Source organism: Jaculus jaculus, chromosome 17 (genome assembly GCF_020740685.1).
Source record: "Jaculus jaculus isolate mJacJac1 chromosome 17, mJacJac1.mat.Y.cur, whole genome shotgun sequence".
In the NCBI taxonomy this organism is placed as follows: Eukaryota; Metazoa; Chordata; class Mammalia; order Rodentia; family Dipodidae; genus Jaculus; species Jaculus jaculus.
The window spans coordinates 21,958,955-21,979,646 of NC_059118.1; the positions used below are offsets into that span (position 1 = coordinate 21,958,955).

The following is a 20,692-nucleotide window of genomic DNA, read 5'->3' on the forward strand; positions in this document are numbered from 1 at the left end:
AAGACTAGTTTGCTATATACAATTAGTTAAAAGATACCTGATGTAGACGGGCATAGCGCCCACCTTTAATCCCAGCACTCGGGAGGCAGAGGTCAGAGGATCACTGTGAGTTTGTGGACACACTGAGACTACAGAGTGAATTCCAGGTCAGCCTGGGCTACAGTGAGACCCTGCCTTGAAAAACAAAAGCAAAAACAAACTCAAAAGGATGATGCATCAGAAAATACCAGAATTGAGTTCCTAATGACTTCGTGTTTTCTATGAATTTAAAATGCAACACAGAACTTTAAAATTTTACACAAAAAGTAGCACTATCAACCATGGTGACAGCAGAGAATATGCCTAAGCTAACTTGTAATATTGTTGACGTTGGAGCTAATGTAATAAGGAAGCTAAGAAACTAGTGTAGGTTGCAGAGCTACTAAGCGGCCAAGTCCCTTTAGCCAGAGCACTAGACTGCCTCTCATTTACTAGGCCTTGGCTTGCTGACCTGATTGAAAGGCTGCTGCTAGGTAGACTTAAAGAATAGGGAGGCAATTGTAGATATCGACTTTAAAAACTGCTTTTCACCAACAAAATAAAATACACACATAAAATACTCCCTTCCAAATTCTAGTCCAAATTAAAAAAAAAAGTTATGTATTTACAAGGAGAGACAGAATACGTGTGTACACCAGGATCTCTTGTTGCTGCACACACGACACATGAGCCACTTTGTGTATCTGGCTTTATGTGGCACTGGGGAGTTGAATCTGGGTCAGCAGGCTTTACAAGCAAGTGCTTTTGACGTTGAGCCACCTCTCCAGTCCTAGCCTTTATTTTTTAAATTTTATTTATTTGACGGAGAAAGGGGGGGGGGGCGCGGAGAAACAGAAATGGGCACACCAGGGCCTCCAGCCACTGCAAATGAATTCCATACATGTGTGCCCCCTTGTGCATCTGGCTAACGTGGATCCTGGGGAATCGAACCTGGGTCCTTTGGCTTTGCAGGCAAACACCTTAACTGCTAAGCTATCCCTCCAACCCGTCCTAGCCTTTATTTGAAAAACATCCACTTTGAATGACTTACAAGGGAATTATTTTTCAGATACTATGTCTCTATCAATGAACTACTCGTTGATGACTGTTTCATCAATGTTTACCAACTTATGCTCTGAGTAGCTAGTAGTTATTTATTAAGAATAAAAACAGAATAGGAGAGCATTATATTGTGAGGGCAGCACACACCTTGCTTTGTCCTCTCACAGCTTATAAAACCTGAGCCAATCAGAAGAGCAGCAATCAGTACACAGGGTTTCTGGTGGTGTGCAGGCTGCTCGCACCCCAACAAAGAGCAGTGCGAGGCATAAAACCCAGAGTCCTTGTTCTTCTAAGACCCTCTTGGCTTTCTTTTCTCTCCTTCCTTCTTTCCCTCCCTCCCTCTTTCCCTGCCTTCCATTTTTTTTCCTAGACAGAATCTCATAATGCTCAGGCTGGCCTCAAACTCCCTGGAGAGCTGAGGATGACCTCAAACTTCCAATCCTCCTGTCTCCACCACCCAAATGCTGGGGTTACAGGTGTATGCCACTACGCCCAAGTTTTACGCCATTCTGGGGATTAAATCAGGGTTTTACACAAGCTAGGCAGGCATTCTACCCCCTGAGCAACACCACCAGGCCATACCTGATCTTCTAACTACCTCCTGTAAGCCTGAGTTGGGTAACAGTGCTCCTTTACACCCTTTAATGAAAGCCCAAATGAGCCGAGCTTCCGTGACTGTGCAAGGGCAGTCTATTAAAGACTGTATTTCCCTTATGCCATGGGTTTAAATTTTACTACTAAGGAGAACATTACTCAGGCAAGTGACCATTTTTTCTATTTTGACATTTTGACTAAGTGGAACATTATCCAGAAAAATGACCATTTTGCCATCTTTATTTCAAAGTCATGAATTTAAAGACAACTTTATTCTTTCTCTTTCTTTCCCTCCCTCCCTTCTTTTCCCTCTCTTTCTTTTCTTCCCCTTCCTCCTTCCTTCCTTTTTTCTTTTCAAGAAGCAGAGAGAATGGGCATACCAGGGCCTCTAGCCACTGCAAATGAACTCCAGATACATGTGCCACCTTATGCATCTAGCTTTACTTGGGTACTGGGAAATTGAACCTGGGACCCTCAGGCTTTGTAGGCAAGTGCCTTAACTGTTAAGCCATCCCTCCAGCCCTAAAGACAACTTCAATATAAGATTATGCCTGAAAATATATGGGCCATTCCAATTAGCCTAGGCTTACAGAATGATTTTTAGATTTTCCTTTTCCAAAAAGAAAATCAAACAAATCATAGAAAAAGCTGCCTTCTAAAAACTTCAGTATGGACTTCACACTTTAAATAGCTGAGTATTAATTAAGTAATTCTGTACAAGCAGAAACAAATTACTTCAGTCATGGCCATGAAGTCAGAGTCCAATAAAATACCTACAGAAAAGTGCCCTCTGTGCCCACCGTATGGATATACCACCATCACTCCTGCTCTTCATATCCTCAGAGGCAGACTCCAACACGTCCCCTAAACATGACAGAATATAGTTCCAGTTCTTTTTGTGGCTTCTTCTTTGTCTCAGTCCCTTCTCTCCTTTCTTTTGAGACATAGCTTCATGTAGCCCAGGGTGGCCTTAAACTTCTGATCCTCCTGTCCCAATTCCCACATGTTGGGATAACAGCTATGTGCCACCACACCCTGCTCACCTGCAACTTTAAAAAACTGCCTGAAATTCCACTCCCAAAGTAAGATCATATTAACATTGTATTTTCTTTTAGTAGACCGTGTTTTCTCCTTTTAATATTTTAAAATTAACTTGGCTACTTATTTCTACACTATGTTTAACCTAGCAATTAAAACTGAAGGTAAGAGGAAAATAACTGAGCTACTCAAAATAAGTGCAGACTAACCATCCATTTTTTCTCCTTTTTTAATGAAAAGAAAAATGAAGCCAATTATTTAACAAAGCAATTTTCAGTTTTATACTAAATACAATATGAGTAATAAGAGGCCCATGTTTTTCAAAAGAAGGCGATCATTTAAAAATTTTTTTTTATTTTTTCTGTCCCTTCACCCCCACCTCATTCCATTGAGGTCCTTCCTTTTTTTTTTTTTTCGTGGAAGGGTTTCACTCTGGCCCAGGCTGACTTGGAACTTACTATGTAGTCTCAGGGTGGCCTTGAACTCATGGTGATCCTCCTACCTCTGCCTCCTGAGTGCTGGGATTAAAGGCATGTGCCACCATGATCAGCTCAACTAGTTTTTGGAAAGCTAGTTATTCTCTAAGATCTACATGTTTTCTGAAGAACATGGCACTTGTAAAGAGAGTTTAAGTATGAAAAGGCATTGGTACCAAAAATACTACTGTCCAGTCTGAATTTGACTTGAAAGCCAGCATTTCTATTAGAGACAATTAACGTTGACATCCATGAAATCACAGCTTGTTATGGTTGTTTTGCTGTCATGGCTGAAGCTCACTTAACCCAGCACTAAGGAGTAAAATACTATAGTACTGAAGACCTAAGGTGTGAGACTTCTTTTCCCAGTTTCTCATAAAACAATTGTGTTTTGCCACTATGCTGAGAAAACAAACATGTCAACCACTTCCACAAATAGTACAAAATCTTCCTAATTTAACTATTTACTACAATTGGAAAGAACAGCCCCAAAGTACACCACACAAACACTCCAAAGTCCGTCAGCACTGCTCAAATATTTCTACAGCAAGCCATTTGATGTGTTTGGTCTTCAATCTAGAAAGAACTATGTATGTGACCTTTCTGTTAGACCCATTTCAAGAAACATACACCTCAGTCCACTTGATCTAAGCTGTTCAAATAAAACTAATCCAGTGCAACTTTAAAGCCAGTGTCATCAGCAGCTTTAGAGACTCACGGTTTTCTTTAATCAATCAAAGAGGAAAGGTGGAAGCAGAGTACCTACGTCTTAGCTGTGACGTCCACGTACTGTCCTGGACGGAAGTGAGCAGCATAAAGAGGAGTGCCTTTATGAAAACAAATGAAGATCCCTGTTGATCATCAGCAAAGACGTTCTGTGCTACCCACAACCCCTTTCCAGGAAGCCCTTCTGATCCCCCTTATGCTGGACCATGATGAAGGCATGTATGATGTTCATATGAAGCTCACACAGGACTCAGGTTTTGGTGTGTACTGGTTGCTGACCAGTAAAAAATAGTTCTTCTAGTATGTGCCCAAGTTTTTGGATTTGTCAAAATCTGCCATTATGGATACTCCTATCTACCCCCTTCCACCCTCTTTACCTTTCTTTTTCTTCTGTGTCTTTCTTTCCTTGAGTGTGTGTGCATATTATGTGTGGGTGCATGCTCACAACACCACACCCGTGGAGGTTAGGACAACTTTCTGGGTGGCCCTTGTCCTTTACCCCATTTCTGAGAAGGGCCCTCAGTGGTTTCCACTGCTTTCTTTTTCCAGGCTTGCTGGTCCATAAGCTTCTGGGAAATTCTGTCTCTGACTCCCTTCTTGCCATAGGTGCACCAGAATTACAAAAAGCTTCTGGTTTTCTAATGTGGGGTCAGGAGATCTAAACTCAGGTGCTGCATGGCAAGTGCTTTATCCAGAGAGCTGTCTCCTGGCCTGATGCTCCTAATTCCATATAGAAACATTTGCAAAAGAGTTTTTTTTGTATGTAAGTAAAAACCTATTCTAATATATCGAGAAATACATTATTTAAAAGAATTAAAAATTTTGTGATAAAGCCCTTCGTAACATTTTCATAAGAATTTGAAAACAGCATTCATGAGAACTATTTAATTTGGCAGTTAACATGATGTTCAGGGCATTTAAGACATGGACCCTGACCTCAAGAAACTTATCATCTTGGTGAAGAATCAATATTACTTTCTCAAACAATTTTTTTTTTTTTAAAGAAAGAAATGATAAAACCAGGAACCTGGCTAGACAGATGTCTTAGTGGTTAAAGGTGATTGCTTACAACACTTGACAGGTTGGGTGTGATTCCCCAGCATCTATGTAAAGCCAGCAAAAAATGTTGTACATGCATATGGAGTTTGTTTGCAGTGAGGAGGTCCTGGAGTGCCAATTCTCTCTCTTTCTGTCTCTCTCAAATAAATAAATAAAAAGAAAAAGAAACCCAGGAACCAATGAAAAAGAGTTTATTTTCAAGTTGGTTTCAGCTTTAATTAGTATGGACACAAAAGTATAGTAGGATTTCAAAGGACAGCCTCCTTTAAGGTAGTACTAACCTACATTTGTATGGGAAAAGCAATAATGTTAAAAGAAGAAAAAATATGGACTACATATTATCTATATTTATAAAAACATCATACTATACCCTGTAAATGAATACAATTATGATTTGTCAATTAAATTTTTTTTTTTTAGTTTTTTGAAGTAGGGTCTCTGGCCCAGGCTGACCTGGAATTCACTATGGAGTCTCAGGGTGGCTTCGAACTCACAGCGATCCTCCTACCTCTGCCTCCTGAGTGCTGGGATTAAAGGCGTGCGCCACCACGCCCGGCTTCCAATTAAAATATTTATTTAAAATGGGGGAGGTATACAACAAACCATGATTTTATAAGGATAAATGACTTGAACTGCAATTTGACCATTTTTGTCCCAAACATAATTTCATATGGTTAGTGCTATAGCAAAACCTATTGTGGCTGTGTGTGGTGGCACATGACTTTAATCCCAGCACTCAGGAAGCTCTAGTAGGAGGAGTGCCATGAGATTAAGACCCGCCTGGACTACAGAGTGAGACACTGCCTTAAAAAAAGTTACTGTGTAGCCCAGCATGGTGATGCATGCCTTTAACGCTAGCACTTGGGAGGCAGAGGTAAAAAGATCACTGTGAGTTCAAGGCCAGCCTGAGACTGCACAGTGAATTCCAGGTCAGCCTGGGCTACAGCAAGATCCTACCTTGAAAAACCAGAAAAAAAAAAAGTTATTGTGGACTTAACTTTTATTACTATTCCTAAACATGAATTTAAGAAAGTTAGATGTGTTAATATCAAACAGATTTATAATTGCTCGTACACAGCCAAGTACTTTAGAACTACCTTCTCTTTAAAATATGCTTATTATAAATCAGCCTAGTATACAGTGACACAAGAATCTTTTTTTTTTTTTTTTTGGTTTTTGAGGTAGGGTTTCACTCTACCTCAGGCTGACCTGGAATTCACTCTGTAATCTCAGGGTGGCCTTGAACTCATGGCGATCCTCCTACCTCTGCCTCCCCTCCCGAGTGGTGGGATTAAAGGCGTGTGCCACCACACCCGGCTAAGTAATTTTTGCATTTGCTAGTTAATTCCATTTATTTTGCCTTCAAGTTATAAAAATTGAACTTAAAAACAATTTCCTGTCTTCCTGTCAGAACTCAAATCAAGAACCCAGGAGCTATTCATGAACCTCCACATGTACTCTGGTAACCATGTGAGTCAATACAGTCACCTGCTGAATCTGACGTTTTAGGAGGTCACGAGGAGGTACGATTTGGGGATGTTTCAAATCAGAGTGTCAGCACTGGGGCTACGGCCGGTCACTCTCACATCCGGGCTGTTCCTTCTTCTCTAAGGAGGGCGCAGCCCTTCTTCACTGAGCAGGATGTCAGCCTGGCCTGTGCACAATGAATGCACTTGCAAAGCTACAACACTGATTTGAAAGGCTTCTTAAAAATGTGAAACTCTGGTTTAAAAAATAAAAATAAAGAGTTCCTGCCTCTCATGGAAACAAAGTGTGCCCTCCAGCTTCCACCACTCACCAGACACAGAGGCCTGCTTGCTGCCAGTGATTACATCGGAGTGGTTTTACATTCAAGAATAAGTGTTTGGGATTCTGTACTTTGGATTTAGCTTTACTCAAATCACACACATGGGTATTTTTACCTCCCTTCCCCCGACCTCTGATTACCTGGCTTAATTACAGCATTATCTGTTACACGAAAGGTTTTAACCATCTGTTTTGGCGGCAATCCAAGTTCTTGGTAAAATTCCAGTATAGATGGAGGTTTCTAGAGGAAAAGCAGTAACACACAAGGAACACGTTAAGCACTATAGTTGGGCTTGCATGCAAAGATTCAAATTAGGTTATTAACATCATGGGGGGAAAAACACTATTTCCCTATTGAAACAACGGTATCTAAACACCCTTATTTAAGGGAGGTAAGGTTTATTATCTAAAATCTATTCTATATCTATGAATAATTACCTTACTTATAATCCAACCATGGACACAATGTTTCAAAAATAGTACAACAGGAAAGACCTTGTTTGTTTGTATGTATGTATGAGACAGTACCTCACTAATCCTAGGTTGGTCTTGAACTTATTATGTACTGGAACTTGAACTTCAGATTCTCCTGCCTCTACTTCCCAAATGCTGAATTTTAAGTGTGCTCCACTATGCCTGTATGCTAGATAAGCCCTCTACCAAGTGACTCACATCCCAGCTCCTAGGAAAGACCTTTGTTCTGCAGGAAAGGAAACAAGAGCTATGCTGCTTATATGTAAATCCTGACCGAGGTCTGTCAAGAACCTGGCCCCGGCTGCTTACTGAAGCAACTAGAAGAGAGCATGAGAGGTCCCAGGCCTGACCAACCTACATTCCCACGGGTAATCTTGCCCACACGGCCCAACGTGGCTATTCCACCACAGGCAGCACTGCTCCCTCTCCCTCCTCCCTGTGAGCCGGTCAAATAGAAGAACCACCAGAACTTTTCCATGGTCTTACCAAGTCAGTCAAACTGCCTGGCCCAGCATTCTTCCACTGCCCTCCTCCTACCCCACATGTGACTCACATGAAATGCTCATGGGGAACTTTTTAGAAAATGTTAGTGTTAGCCAGGCATGGTGATGCACGCCTTTAATCCCAGCACTCGGGAGGCAGAGATAGGAGGATTGCTATGAGTTCGAGCCCACCCTGAGACTCCATAGTGGATTCCAGGTCAGCTTGGGTAGAGTGAGACCCTACCTCAAAAAACAAAACAAAACAAAACAAAACAAAACAAAACAAAACAAAACAAAACAAAACAAAAAAGAAAAAAGAAAGAAAGAAAACCCCAGCACTGGGTGTGGTTCAACTGGCAGTGCTCTCTGGGCTCACTTGAGAGCCTTTACTGGGCACAGTGGAGTATGCCTGCACTACCAGCACTTGGGCAGTGGAGGCGGAGGATCAGTTTAAAGCTGTTCTGGGCTACATGAAAATCCCATCTCAACAATAATGAGCCCATGCTATGAGCCCTTTGCTTAGAACCACTTTTTACCATCATCTTGTGCCCGGATTGTTTCAACAACCTCCTAAGTAGTCCAAGTTTCCATATCCCAATTTACTGGCACCTTACCTCTCCTGAAGTACTTTGTCTAAAATAGCACCACTTTCTGTCACTTGCCAACCCCTCAACTGACTTTCGTCACTCCTTCAAGAATTTACTCCATCTGTCCGCTAATCTTCCCCTAAATCCGCCAACATGTAGGCTTCCCGCAGGCAGAGACTGTCTCAGCCGCGGTTGTTCCCCAGCCTCTGGAAGCACTTTCATCTAGGTTCTAACTTTAGAGCCCCACTACTGGTGTGCTAAATAATGAGGGAGTGTGAGCAGGGGCTGGGGAACAGACACAAACAAGCACACATCTGGTTCGAAGTTTGTCTTTCCAAGTCACCCTACTTTTCCTTTCTCCTCTTCTGTGGACCAGTTCTTGGTATGCAATATTAATGTATTTGTGATCTAACAGTTTCTGATTTCAGGATAAACAAATCCAGAAGAAACAAAACTATTATGAAAACTGAAACAACAGTGGTCTGTAATCAAAATCAAATTTACTTTTGAATTCACATATTCCATTTGATTTAAAAAGCATATTATTTTATTAGAATTGGCTTTAGAATATACTAAGAACTTAAGAAAAATATTATTTCTGGGTAGTATACAATAGATAAAATGAACATCTCAAGTAACTCTAGACTAAAGGATGCAAAGAACGAAGGTAACATATACTTCTTAAATATCTTTCAGTTTCACTAAATTTGAGTAACTGTTTCGGTTAAAATCACAATTTTGTAAAATTAATTAGGCCTCATTCATGAGAAAAAAACAAATGTTCAAGTTAAGCTAAAGCCAGAATCAGTGTAGCAGTTGTGTTTTCTCTCTTTTAAACTTCCAAATAAATGATTTCAAACAGCACCATAAGAGACTGACAGCATTGTCACACTTGGATAGTCCCACAGATGGAATGCATCCCCCCTTCTTCAAAGGTTCTCTACAATTATCTTCTCCACAAGGAAGATGCTTTTCTGTTCCTAAGATGAATTGATTCAATCAACTTTTAAGGCCATTTAATGTTCTTATTCAAAAACATGTACCACATCAATTTTCATTTATAAGGTACAAAAATAGCCAAAGCAAACTGGTCTAATTTCTTGGAGATATACATCCTTTAAAACAGCTGTAGCCCTATTATAAATAAAACTGATTTAATCAACTTATTTTTGAAAGCTCAACTATTCAATATTTTATATTCACAGGTCTTGTAAGATAACCAAATGAGTAAATAAACACAAAACTCCTCTATAATAAATGTATCCGTAGTTTCCCTGAAGGCTAAAAGATGAAAAAAGTATGTATATTTTTATTCTGGAAAACCTTTTTTCAAACAAAAATGCTTTACTTATAAATATCAACAATCCCACTGAGGAGGGCCCTCAGTGAAATGGGGGCAGGGAAATAGTACTTACACATTATGTGTCCATCCAAACTTTCTACTCAATAAAAAAATTAAATGGAGAAATGTGTAGTTTTTGTTCCTCTTAGCATACGCTAACTATAAAGTAGTGGAATTTGTTCTAACAATTGCATATATGCATGTTTTTGATCATGACCTCCGCTGGCCTCCTTTACCCCACCCTGATCTTTCCCTTTTCCCTAACAGTATCCTGAGAAGTGAATGGTTTTTAAAGGTCATGTAATCAGAGTAGGTCAACATATACCACAATGTAAGAATTCAGCACTCAAATCTACCACATATGACCCAGGTAATCACTCTTGGGCCCATGCCCAAGAACTCCATATCTTACCACAGAGGTATATGCATATCCATTAAAGATAGAAGAATTAGCTAAAAAGGTGTGGACCACAGTCTTGAGTGGAAACATGAAGTACTATCATTTCTATTAACATTTTAAATAATAATATTATGACAATATTACTCGTATTCCCCTCATAAAATTTTACCTACAATACTAAGTAAAATGGCATACATTAAATTGAGCTCTCAGGTACATTTATTTATTTACTCATATTTTTTTTGGAGGTAGGGTCTCACTCTAACTCAGGCTGACCTGGAACTTACTATGTAGTCTCAGTCTGGCTTTGAACTCCAAACGATCCTCCTACCTCTGTCTCCTGAGCGCTGTGATTAAAGGTGTGCATCACCATACCTGGCTATGTATTTTTTTTTAATTTATTTGTATTTATTTGCAAACAGAGAGGGAGAGAAACACACACACACACACAGAGAGGGAGACAGAGATGAATGAATGAATGAATGAATATGGGTGCACCAAGGCCTCTAGCCACTGCAACTGGGCTCCAGATACATGTTCTATTTTGTGCATCTGGCTTTACATGGGTACTGGGGAATCAGACCCAGATCATCAGGCTTTGCAGGCAAAGGCCTTAAGTGCTGAACCATCTCTTCAGCTCAATCAGGTACATCTATAAATGTATTTTTTTCCTGATAACTAAAAGATTCAGAAAAGCAAAGTGACTTTCAGAATTGGAAGAAAATTCATAGACTAAGCTATCAAATCTTTTAAAAATATTTATTTAATTGCAAGAACAGAGGAGAGGAGAGAGGAAAGGAGAGAAAAGAGGAGGAGAGGAGAGGAGAGAAAGGGCCACCAAGGACTTCAGTCACTGTAAACAAATTCCAGATGCATGCGCCACCTTGTGCATCTGGCCTTATGTGGGCACTGGGGAATCAATTCTGGGTTATTAGGCTTTACAGGCAAGTACCACACTAAGCCATTTCTCCAGCCCCAAATCTTTTTTAAATTACTAATTTGTATGGGGGGGTGCTCTTGTCACTAAATTAAACGCCAGACACTTATGCCACTTTTCTGCATCTGGCTTATGTGGGTAGCTTGGGATTAAATTCCAGCCAGCAAGCTATACAAGCAAGTGCCTTTAACCACTGAGCCACCTGTCAGCCCTAACTATCAAATCTTATTCCCTGTTTTTTATGAGTCCAGTGTTTATATTTTATTTATTTTTTACTTGAGAGAGGAGAGAGAGAGAGAGAGAGAGAACGAGAACAAATATGGGCATACCAGGGCCTCTAGCCACTGCAAACAAACTCTAGATGCATACACCACTTTGTGCATCTGGCTTTACATGGGTACTAGGGAATTGAACATGGATCTTTAGGCTTTGCAGCAAGCACCTTAACTGTTAAGCTATCTCTCCAGCCCTTATTCCCTGTTTTTATGAGTAAAAGACAGGTGTTCAAGAGGACAAGCAAAAACTATCAACAAGACAAGGATGGTGAACTCCCTAGGTGGCGATGAGCTGCCCCTCACACAGCAGCTAGGGCCTAGGTGAAACCACAGAGGAACTGGTGAGATGAACAAGAATTCTGCTTCCAAGGTGAGTCCAACAACCTGGGCTAGGGTGATAGCGACGGACACCGAGGATGCTCACACACACCAAAGCAGAAATCCAGAAGCTACTGAGAGCTCCACACTAAAGCAGACTCAGAGCACACCTACGAAGACTCAGGAGCAGAATAAACTGGCCCAACAGAATAAACTGGCCCAAGATGATGCTTCGTTTATAGATAGCAGGGCCTTCACATCATGAATTTACAAAGTTGGTAATGAAAATCAAAATGATACTAGTCATTCTAGACACAAAGCTTAATTAGGAAACAGAAAAGCCTGTCAAATCAAGGAATTATTCACAAAGTCTGGTACATATTTATGCATATTTACAAAACTGAAAAATTCACACATTTGTTATTTTTAACATTTCCCATAAAAATCTCATTGTGGGGCTGGAGAGATGGCTTGTGGTTAAGGCTCTCTCTCTCTCAAATAATAAGTAAATAAAAACTCATTGTGTTTTTATTATGGAATTATTTCAAACCTAAGTTTGTTAACCATCAAGAATTAATATCAGGGGCTGAGAAAATGGCTTACAGGTTAAAGGTGCTTGTCTGCAAAGCCTGAAGCCTCAGGTTCAATTCCCAAGTCATCCGTGTAAAGCTAGGCACAAAAAGTGGTACAAGTATCTTGCACCAATCATTTGCAGCTGCAAGAGACCTGGCATGCCCATAGACACATACACAAATAGATAAATCAATAAAAGAATTAACAGCAGGACAGATTCTACCACAAAGCTTTACTAAAGTGGGTAAGGGCACTTGTCATAAGCTGAGGGTCAGAGTCTAATTCCTCAGGGCCCATATAAAAAGCAGGGCACAGCCAGGCATTCCTGGAATTCCAATCCTGTGGGGAGCCGAGACCAGAGGATAGACAGGGAGATTCCCTGAGGTTCACAAAAACTACAGTTTTGCATTAAGGGAGGCTGTGTCTCAAAGAGCACATGGATGAGCAACAGAGGAACACCATGTTTGCCACTGGTCTCTATGTGCACCTCAATGCACACATCAACATATACACGTGCCAACACCACACACCACACATACTACAAATGCAAGTAAACAAACAACAACAACAACAACAAAAACACAAATGGACTACACTACTATAATATGCAAAAATAGCTGACTTCTCTAACACTTAAGGCACAGGCAAGTTAATAAGACTCAAATGAACTAACTGTGGCCTAATGACCAACCAGAATTTCTCACTTTGCACAGGAAAATTCCACCTGGATTTTCTGTGAACCCAACATATCTTCCCTCCAGAGTTTTTCCTTCCTTGTCCCTATTCTAGCTTGCAGCATTAGAATGACCCAGATCCTTGCTTAGAAACCACCTTATGCCTGTGTCCTCTCACCTCACTTATTCCCACCCAGTATTTTACAAACCTCTAATCCTTTCAACAAAAACACAACTGCAAAAAATCAAACCAAACCAAAACAAAACAACTGCCTTGGTTTAAAAGGCTTTTTATTAATTCTCCTCTAGTAACAACTTCTTTAGTACTTCTTGAATCCAACTTCTTCTAATTTTAGTTACCAAGACAACAATTTGATCACAGTACTGTGCTGGCAAAAGAAGAAAGCTCTTTCCAGTCAATAAGACGAAGCCTCAACTGCTCCTCTCCCCTGACACCTGTAGCCAAACTATGAGGGGGCCACGCCACACATCTATTCCCAAGCCCCATTCCCTGTAGCACGCTTCTGATACTCATTTCTGGTCATCTCCCAGTGAGACCTCCTGGGACTTCCTGGCACCACTTCCTGATCTGTGGTAGTCAGAGTTGTAACACCGCACGGGGATGCCCAACTGGTTTGGTCATTTCTCCTTCCAGCTGGAGAGCTCCCAGAGGCTGCGAGCCTGTCGCCACTGCTCTTACCGTCAGGCCCGTGAGTGAAGACAGGCCAGAGCAGATTAACTGAATTACTTACTTAACTGCTTTAGTCTTCGAGGTTGAACAAGTTGCTTACAGTAATGAATATAAAAAGCTTAACACTGATAAAATTGACATGTAATAAGTGACTTATACAAGTTAACTAACAAAAGTTACCAGTTGGACAGTAAAGGTTGCCTTCTGATTTTCGTCCATGTTCATGTCAAAAATAATTGACAATGATAAAATGTTTCTTTAGAGACAAGCAATATGCTCTTTAGTAAAATCCATCACTATTTCTAGGTTTGTGGTTTTAGTTATAGACAGATGATATTAATTGGGCAGAGTTTGCTAATAATCTATAAATCCAGAATTCTATGAATATTCTACTTAGTTTTAAAAAAATGTTATTTAAGAAAAATCTTGTGAAAGTTCATATATATCTTTCTTCCAAGTACTAAGAGCTACTAAAATAAACAAAATTAATCCTCCTCATGGACTTTGGGACAAAAGTAGTAATCCCAGTGCTTAAAAGGTTGGGGCAGAAGGACTGCTTCAAGTTCCAGGGGCACCTGGACTACACAGCAAGACCCTTTTTCAAACAAGAAAACAAACACCACCAACAAATAAAAATCAGATCTACTATATTCTAGGAACATTTGAAAAACCTCATTTAGTCCCTCTGCAAATTTATTAGGTAGATAGTATTTTAAAAAATATTTTTATATTTATTTATAGTATTTAAAAAATATTTTTATATTTATTTATTTATTTGACAGAGAAAGAGGGAGGGACAGAAGGGGAGGAGAGGGAGAAAATGGGCGAAGCAGGGCTCTAGCCACTGCAAATGAACTCCAGACACATACGCCATCTTGGGCATCTGGCTGACCAAGGTCCTTTGGCTTTGCAGGCAAATGCCTTAAGCACTAAAACCACCCCTGCAGCCCTAGATCGTATTTTTAACCTCCATTTTACAGATGTACAAACTACAGCTTGGCAAGGTAGGTATCTGTTGCAGAATAAACTCAAAGTCTCAGGCTCCTCAGACTCAAGATAGTTCTGTTGGGCTGTTTTCCCTCAAATACATAAAATCTACCTCAAGGACAAATCTGCGATTGTGACTATGGAATATTCTCCAAGCATGAAAACATTTAGACCTGAACAAGGAATGAAAATATATTCTTACACGGAAGCGCGACACAGTTTTCCCTCCTACAGTCAGGGCTGCCGTTTTTCCATTATAATTTTCCTTAGACGTGTATTTTAAGACATGACAATCTTGTACCTAAAAACAAGCACACAGAAAAGTTAGCTGTGCCAAGATACATTTTAACATCATTCTCAGGACAATTAGAGTTTCCTATGGGCTGGAGAAATGGCTTAGCAGTTAAGGTACATGCCTGCAAAGCCAAAGGACTCAGATTTGATTCCCCAGGACGCATGTGAAACCAGACGCACAGGATGGCACATGTATATGGAGTTTACTTGCAGTGGCTAGAGGCCCTAGTGTGCCCATTCTCTCTTTATCTGCTTCTCTCTCAAATAAACAATAATTTTAAAAAAGAGGGAAAAAAGGAGTTTCCTAAAGAAGGGCAGAAAATGAGGCTCAGTATGGAGAATACCTGCTTAGCATGCATGAAACTCTCACTCTGAATGCCAGCAACAGCCTACATGGGATTAGGTGGCGCACACCTGTAATTCTAGCACTGGGCAGCTGGAGGCAGGAAGACCAGAAGCTCAAGGTCAACCTCAGCTACACAGGAAGTTCGAAGCCAGCCTGAGCTACATGAGGCACAGCCCTTCACTGACAAAAAAATAAAAATAAAATTAAAAAGTTCTCTAAAGTTGTTTAATTCATTATCCTTCTAACACTAGCTACAGTCTTAAAACATGAATAAACCTTTGAAACTGTCATATGAAAAACATAAGCATACAACAAAAACGAGTTTCTGTAAGGAAATAGTTAACACTATACAGGTTAAATAGATCCCAAAAGACTCATCTCTTCCCAATTTTCATCACTGTTTGCACTCTAGAGCAGGGTTGTATAAGTGTAGTCTGCAAACAAGCAGCAACAGTGTCCACTGAGACCCTGGTCAGATGCATTCTCAGACCCCAGTGCAGACCGGCTGACTGTTCACCCGCCTCATAACAGTGTCCACTGAGACCCTGGTAAGACATGTTCTCAGACCCCAGTGCAGAAAAATGTTTGAAAAAAAAATTCTCAAATTTGGCAAATTTCATATGAGATCTGTGGATTTAATTTCCATTAAACTTGCACAGCTTTCTTACCTGAAGTAATGTGGCCACATGCTTTTGACCATCCTTGGTCCATAAAGGCATCATGCCCAGCTTCAGGGCAATAAGTCCAACTCTAGAAGAACCTGGTAATCAAAACCAAGTCAATGTTAATGACACTTTCTCCTGTTTGTTGACATAATACAACACTCTATATTTCACTACATATAGTGAAAACACATGGTATTTTCAATATAAAAGCAGGCATATGAGAAATATACTAATATATTCATAGAGATAAACAGTGATTCCTTATAGATATAAGTGTCTTAAACTATGTCTAGCAAAGTCTATTGGTACTGGGTTGGAGAGATGGCTCAGCAGTTAAGGCACTTGCCTGCAAAGCCTAAGAACCAGGGTTTGATTCTCCAGTACCTAATTAAAGCCAGATGCACAAGGTGGCACATGTACCTGGAGTTTGTTTGTACTGATTGGCTAGAAGCCCTGGTGCACCTATTCTGTCTCTCTATCTCCCTCTTTCTCTCTCAAATGAATAAAGTATTTTAAAAAACAATAGTTGGTATATTCCAGTTTAAAACAATAGTATTAATATAGAGCATATAAGTCCATCATTATCCTTTCCTAGTACCAAATCATGTCCAATACTACTTAGAAAGTAGTTAGCACTCAATTTCTAAGGCATTAACTCAGACTGCACAGGTTCTACATGTCATCAGCATACTGCTCAAAGTCTGTCTCCTTCATGCCATGTATTCACCACCTATGTCGAAAAGCTGCTCCACCAAGAACTTCTGCCATTATTCAAGTCAAGTCATGATAAAACCCAGCCAGAGACCCCAGCTAAGCAGGACAGGCCTCATTCTGCTTGGTCTGGTCGCATATGGGTTCAGTATCCCTCAAGAAACAAAGACCTAACTCTGGGGTTATGTTAGGCAAACTTACAATGCACAAGCATACTAATTCAAAACAGTTGTACAACATATTACAATTCACATCATATGCTTCCAGTTTTCCTTTCCCCATTTCTTTCATTCTCTTTTTAGTTTTCATTATACATTTATTTCTATATGAAGGAAAAACAGAGAATGTATACAAAACGAGCCCCTTTTCACCTACAAAGCAGTTTCCCAAGGGAGTGTTTCACCAATAGTACATGAAGATCCTGGAACCAACTTCCCAACCAAATGACAATGAACCAGACACACTTAAGACATGAAAATGAATTATAATCAACAATGTATCCAGCAGTCACCATGGACTTTGCATGTGTCCAGCCACACAGTAATTAGGAGACAACTTATGAAATATGGAAGATTCACCTGGTTCCCAAGGATGTAAAGGCCACGGTTCATCTTTCAGGGGATTCAGTTTACTTGATAATTGGGCTTTATCTTCATCAGAGACCAGCTGCTTAACAAATGAGACATTTTCCTCAGAAAGGTGCTCATCCCACCAAGTACTACTGTTACCGTGGAGACTTCGAACACAAAGCCAGATGTTTGCTCTGAAAAAATAAACCAAATCACAAGGCTGCTGTTTAATGTAGGGAAGGGAAGCTGCATGGGGCTAGATAATGTGTTCAAAGCCTTAGGAAGATTTGGATTGTCTGTATGCTTTTTATAAGTCTATTTTTTTAATTAATTTATTTATTTAAGAGCAACAGACGGAGAAAGAGGCAGATAGAGACAGACAGAATGGGAGTGCCAGGGCTTCCAGCCACTGCAAATGAACTCCAGATGTGTACGCCCCCTTGTGCATCTGGCTAACGTTGGTCCTGGGGAATCGAGCCTTGAACTGGGGTCCTTAGGCCTCACAGGCAAGCGCTTAATGGCTAAGCCATCTCTCCAGCCCCTGTATGCTTTTTTTTTTTTTTTTAATATATTTTCCCTGAGCTATTAGTGATGGCTCAGTGGTTAAAGGCTAATGACCTGGGTTCGATTCCTCAGCATGCATACAAAGCCAAATGCAAAAAGTGGTATATACATCTGGAGTTCTTCTGCAGCAGGCTAGTGGCGCTGGGGTGTCCATTCTCTCTGCTTGCAAATATATAAATAACGTAGTATTCTGCAGACTTTTTTTTTTTAAACCATGGAGCTCACAGTTTAACTATGAATAGATCCCTGGAGGAAAAGCTTTTTTTATCTTCTCTTCTGGGATAAATAAATTTCTAGCAAAGTAGTCCTACTTAAACAAGAGAGGCCGTTAACATACTGGAATGTATATCTTGGCATTTGCAACCAGTGGAGGTAGTAGAATGTGGCATAAAGTTAAGAAAATGTGTAGTGTTCAAAAAAAAAAAATCTATGAAAAGGATGACCTTTGACCAGTTGAGCAAACTAAGACAGAGCATAGTGGGTGAAGCTCAGAAGGTGTGTAATTCTTGCATGGAAAAGAATGTGGATGTAATTATAAGCGTTCTGCACTCTACTACCGGATCGATCAGGTTGGGCAGATCCAGGCTAGTCTCGACTGATTTCCCACTTACCAGTTGAGTGACTGGGCAAGTTCCTTCCCTTAGATTTGGTTGTAAAAGCTTGGTATGACGGTGGGCTTCTTGCATTAAGGAACACATTAGGCACTGGTTACACTTAAAAGAGCATCTCGCACATGGCACACGCTAGGTGAAAAGATGCTGCATATGTGATAACCGTCTCAGAAACTCTCCTATTGCACAAGCATTAAAAAAAAAAAAATCCTTGGGCTGGAGAGATGGCTCAGCGGTTAAGGTACTTGTCTACAAAACCCAACAATCCGGGTTCAGTTCCCCAGTATCCACGCAAAGCCAGATGCACAAAGTGGAGCATGCATCTGGAGTTCGTTTGCAGCAACTGAAGGCCCTGGCGTGCCCATCTGCCTCTCTTCCCTCTCTCTCTGTTTCAAAATCAATAAAAAAAAATTTTTTAAATCATCCCTTCAGTCCCTTAGATCACAAGATGCTATCTTATTTTTCTGTGCCGCTCATCTAGTAACCTCCACGCCGGGCCTCGTCTCTGCTGAAGGAAGCAGTTACGTAGGCTGCACACCCCGGACCCCTCGGTCTTGCCCCATACCCACCTATTCACTAAGCCCGGGGCAGCGCCTAGGCCGCCGGCGCCACAACCCAGCACCCGGGCGCCAGCCTGCGCCAGCAGCCCCCAGCCCGGCATGGAGCAGCCGGGGAGGACTCGGCTCGCGACACCTCGGGGCGCCCCGCCGCTGTGCTTCCAGCGCGTCCCTCACTCCAGGACCCACGCGCTCGCGGCAGCGCTGGAAGAGCGGTCACGCCGGTTGTCCGCCAATGTCCTCCGCGGTGGGGGGAAGTGAACGGCAGAGACACTTCCGTTCCGTTCCTCAATAAGTTCCGGACACAGAGTGAACTCCCGGAAACCGAGTTCCGCTTCCGAAACAGTCCTAGTTTGCACCTGGGTTCCGGTGTAGAGTAGCAAGGATTGACTCACATCTTCAGGGATGGCAAAGACAGGAATGTTCGGCCTTAACGTGTAAAATAATGAGGCGAACCACAGATCAGCTTCCCGAGGAACCTAAGGAAAGAGAAATAACTTCAAATAATGCCCGTCTGGAGCAATGCATGGTGCTAAGCAGTGCTTTGATAATCTTACATTGATTAATTCTCAAAACAGCCCTGAAGAGAAATTATTTAGATGTTATAAATGATGGGATACAGATTAAGAATTTAGGTGCAGGTCCAATACAACACATCTAGCAGATAGGATGGTTATGTGTTAACAATTGTGGCTAAAATGATGGCATGTGACTTCCAGGTGAAGGTCATAAAACTTACCAACATCATTACATTAGTCTCTTGAACTGCTCCCTTGAAGAAATCCTGTGGTCTCGTCCTGATGACACACATACTACTCCCAAGAGAGGCCCATATCTAGAAGAACCAACATACCAGCCGCTAAATGAACCACCTAGGAAATAGATCCACCACCGCCAGGTAACCCTTCAGGTGACTGCAATTCATAAACACCTTGAATATGAACGAGCCATCTGGGCAGCTCATGGATTCCCTGTAAATTACAATTACTAAAGAAAACAAACAATGTTGTTGTCACTATGTTTTAGGGACATTTGTGATGCAGCCAAAGAGAACAAGTTGGAGATTCTGAACAACTCCCTATTCTTGGTATCAGATCTTGTACCATGTATGTGCCTTGGATATTCAGTCTCTTGCTCTAAAGATACATTTCCTTGTCAGTGAGAGTTCTTAGACATTCAGAAATAACTTGGGAGTTTATCTTTTCACTTTATTTATTTATTTTTTAATTAGTGATCTGGGTAGTATGGCTTATGAGATCCAAGGAAAGGTCCATTTCTGACTTCTGTTTGAACCATAGTCGGCCCCAAATCTCTGCATCCAAGTGTGTTGCATGTAAAAAGCAAAGAATAAAATGGCTTCTCTCCTGTTACCAATAGCTAGTGTTTTGTGCTTGTACTGTACAGTAATATATGTTCATGGCTGCGGCTGTCCATCAGCCAAAGACAACTGGACGAGCCCTTGAATTCAGATAACATTGAATTCAATCAACTCACCACACAAAGAGTAGCATAACCTTAGGACGACTCCTATGATGGTGAGCTGAGAGAGGATTGTTACAAGATTAGGACTTATACTGGATCTTTTGAGGTACCATCAAGGAAACAGGTACTTATTTTGGAACGTATACTGTTAAAAAATCAAAAAGAGGGGCTGAGGAGATTGCCTGGTGGTTAAAGGTACTTTCTTGCAAAAGTTTATGGCCCAGGCTCAATTTCCCAGTATCCATGTAAAGCCAAACATAAAGTGGTGATGGAGTTCATTTCAGCAGCTGGAAGTTGTGCTTACTCTCTCTTAAATAAATAAATATTTAAAAAAAGAATCAAAGATAATTTAGCAATTAGGAACCTCAATCTTT

General features: G+C 40.9%; 1 protein-coding gene across 1 annotated transcript in view; it reads right to left on the bottom strand.

Moving 5' to 3' along the window:
• The window catches only part of Mrpl3 (mitochondrial ribosomal protein L3), a 40,826-nt gene extending 21,770 nt beyond the window's left edge, over positions 1-19,056 (bottom strand). The window contains exons 1-6 of the mRNA XM_004664325.2: positions 18,849-19,056; positions 17,114-17,298; positions 15,828-15,919; positions 14,722-14,820; positions 6,921-7,020; positions 3,955-4,015 (exon numbers count right to left, since the gene is read on the bottom strand). Of these exons, the coding sequence (XP_004664382.2) occupies positions 3,955-4,015; positions 6,921-7,020; positions 14,722-14,820; positions 15,828-15,919; positions 17,114-17,298; positions 18,849-18,940 (629 nt within the window). The 5' untranslated portion in view covers positions 18,941-19,056. The remainder of the gene's footprint in view (positions 1-3,954; positions 4,016-6,920; positions 7,021-14,721; positions 14,821-15,827; positions 15,920-17,113; positions 17,299-18,848) is intronic.
• Positions 19,057-20,692: the final 1,636 nt, after the last annotated feature.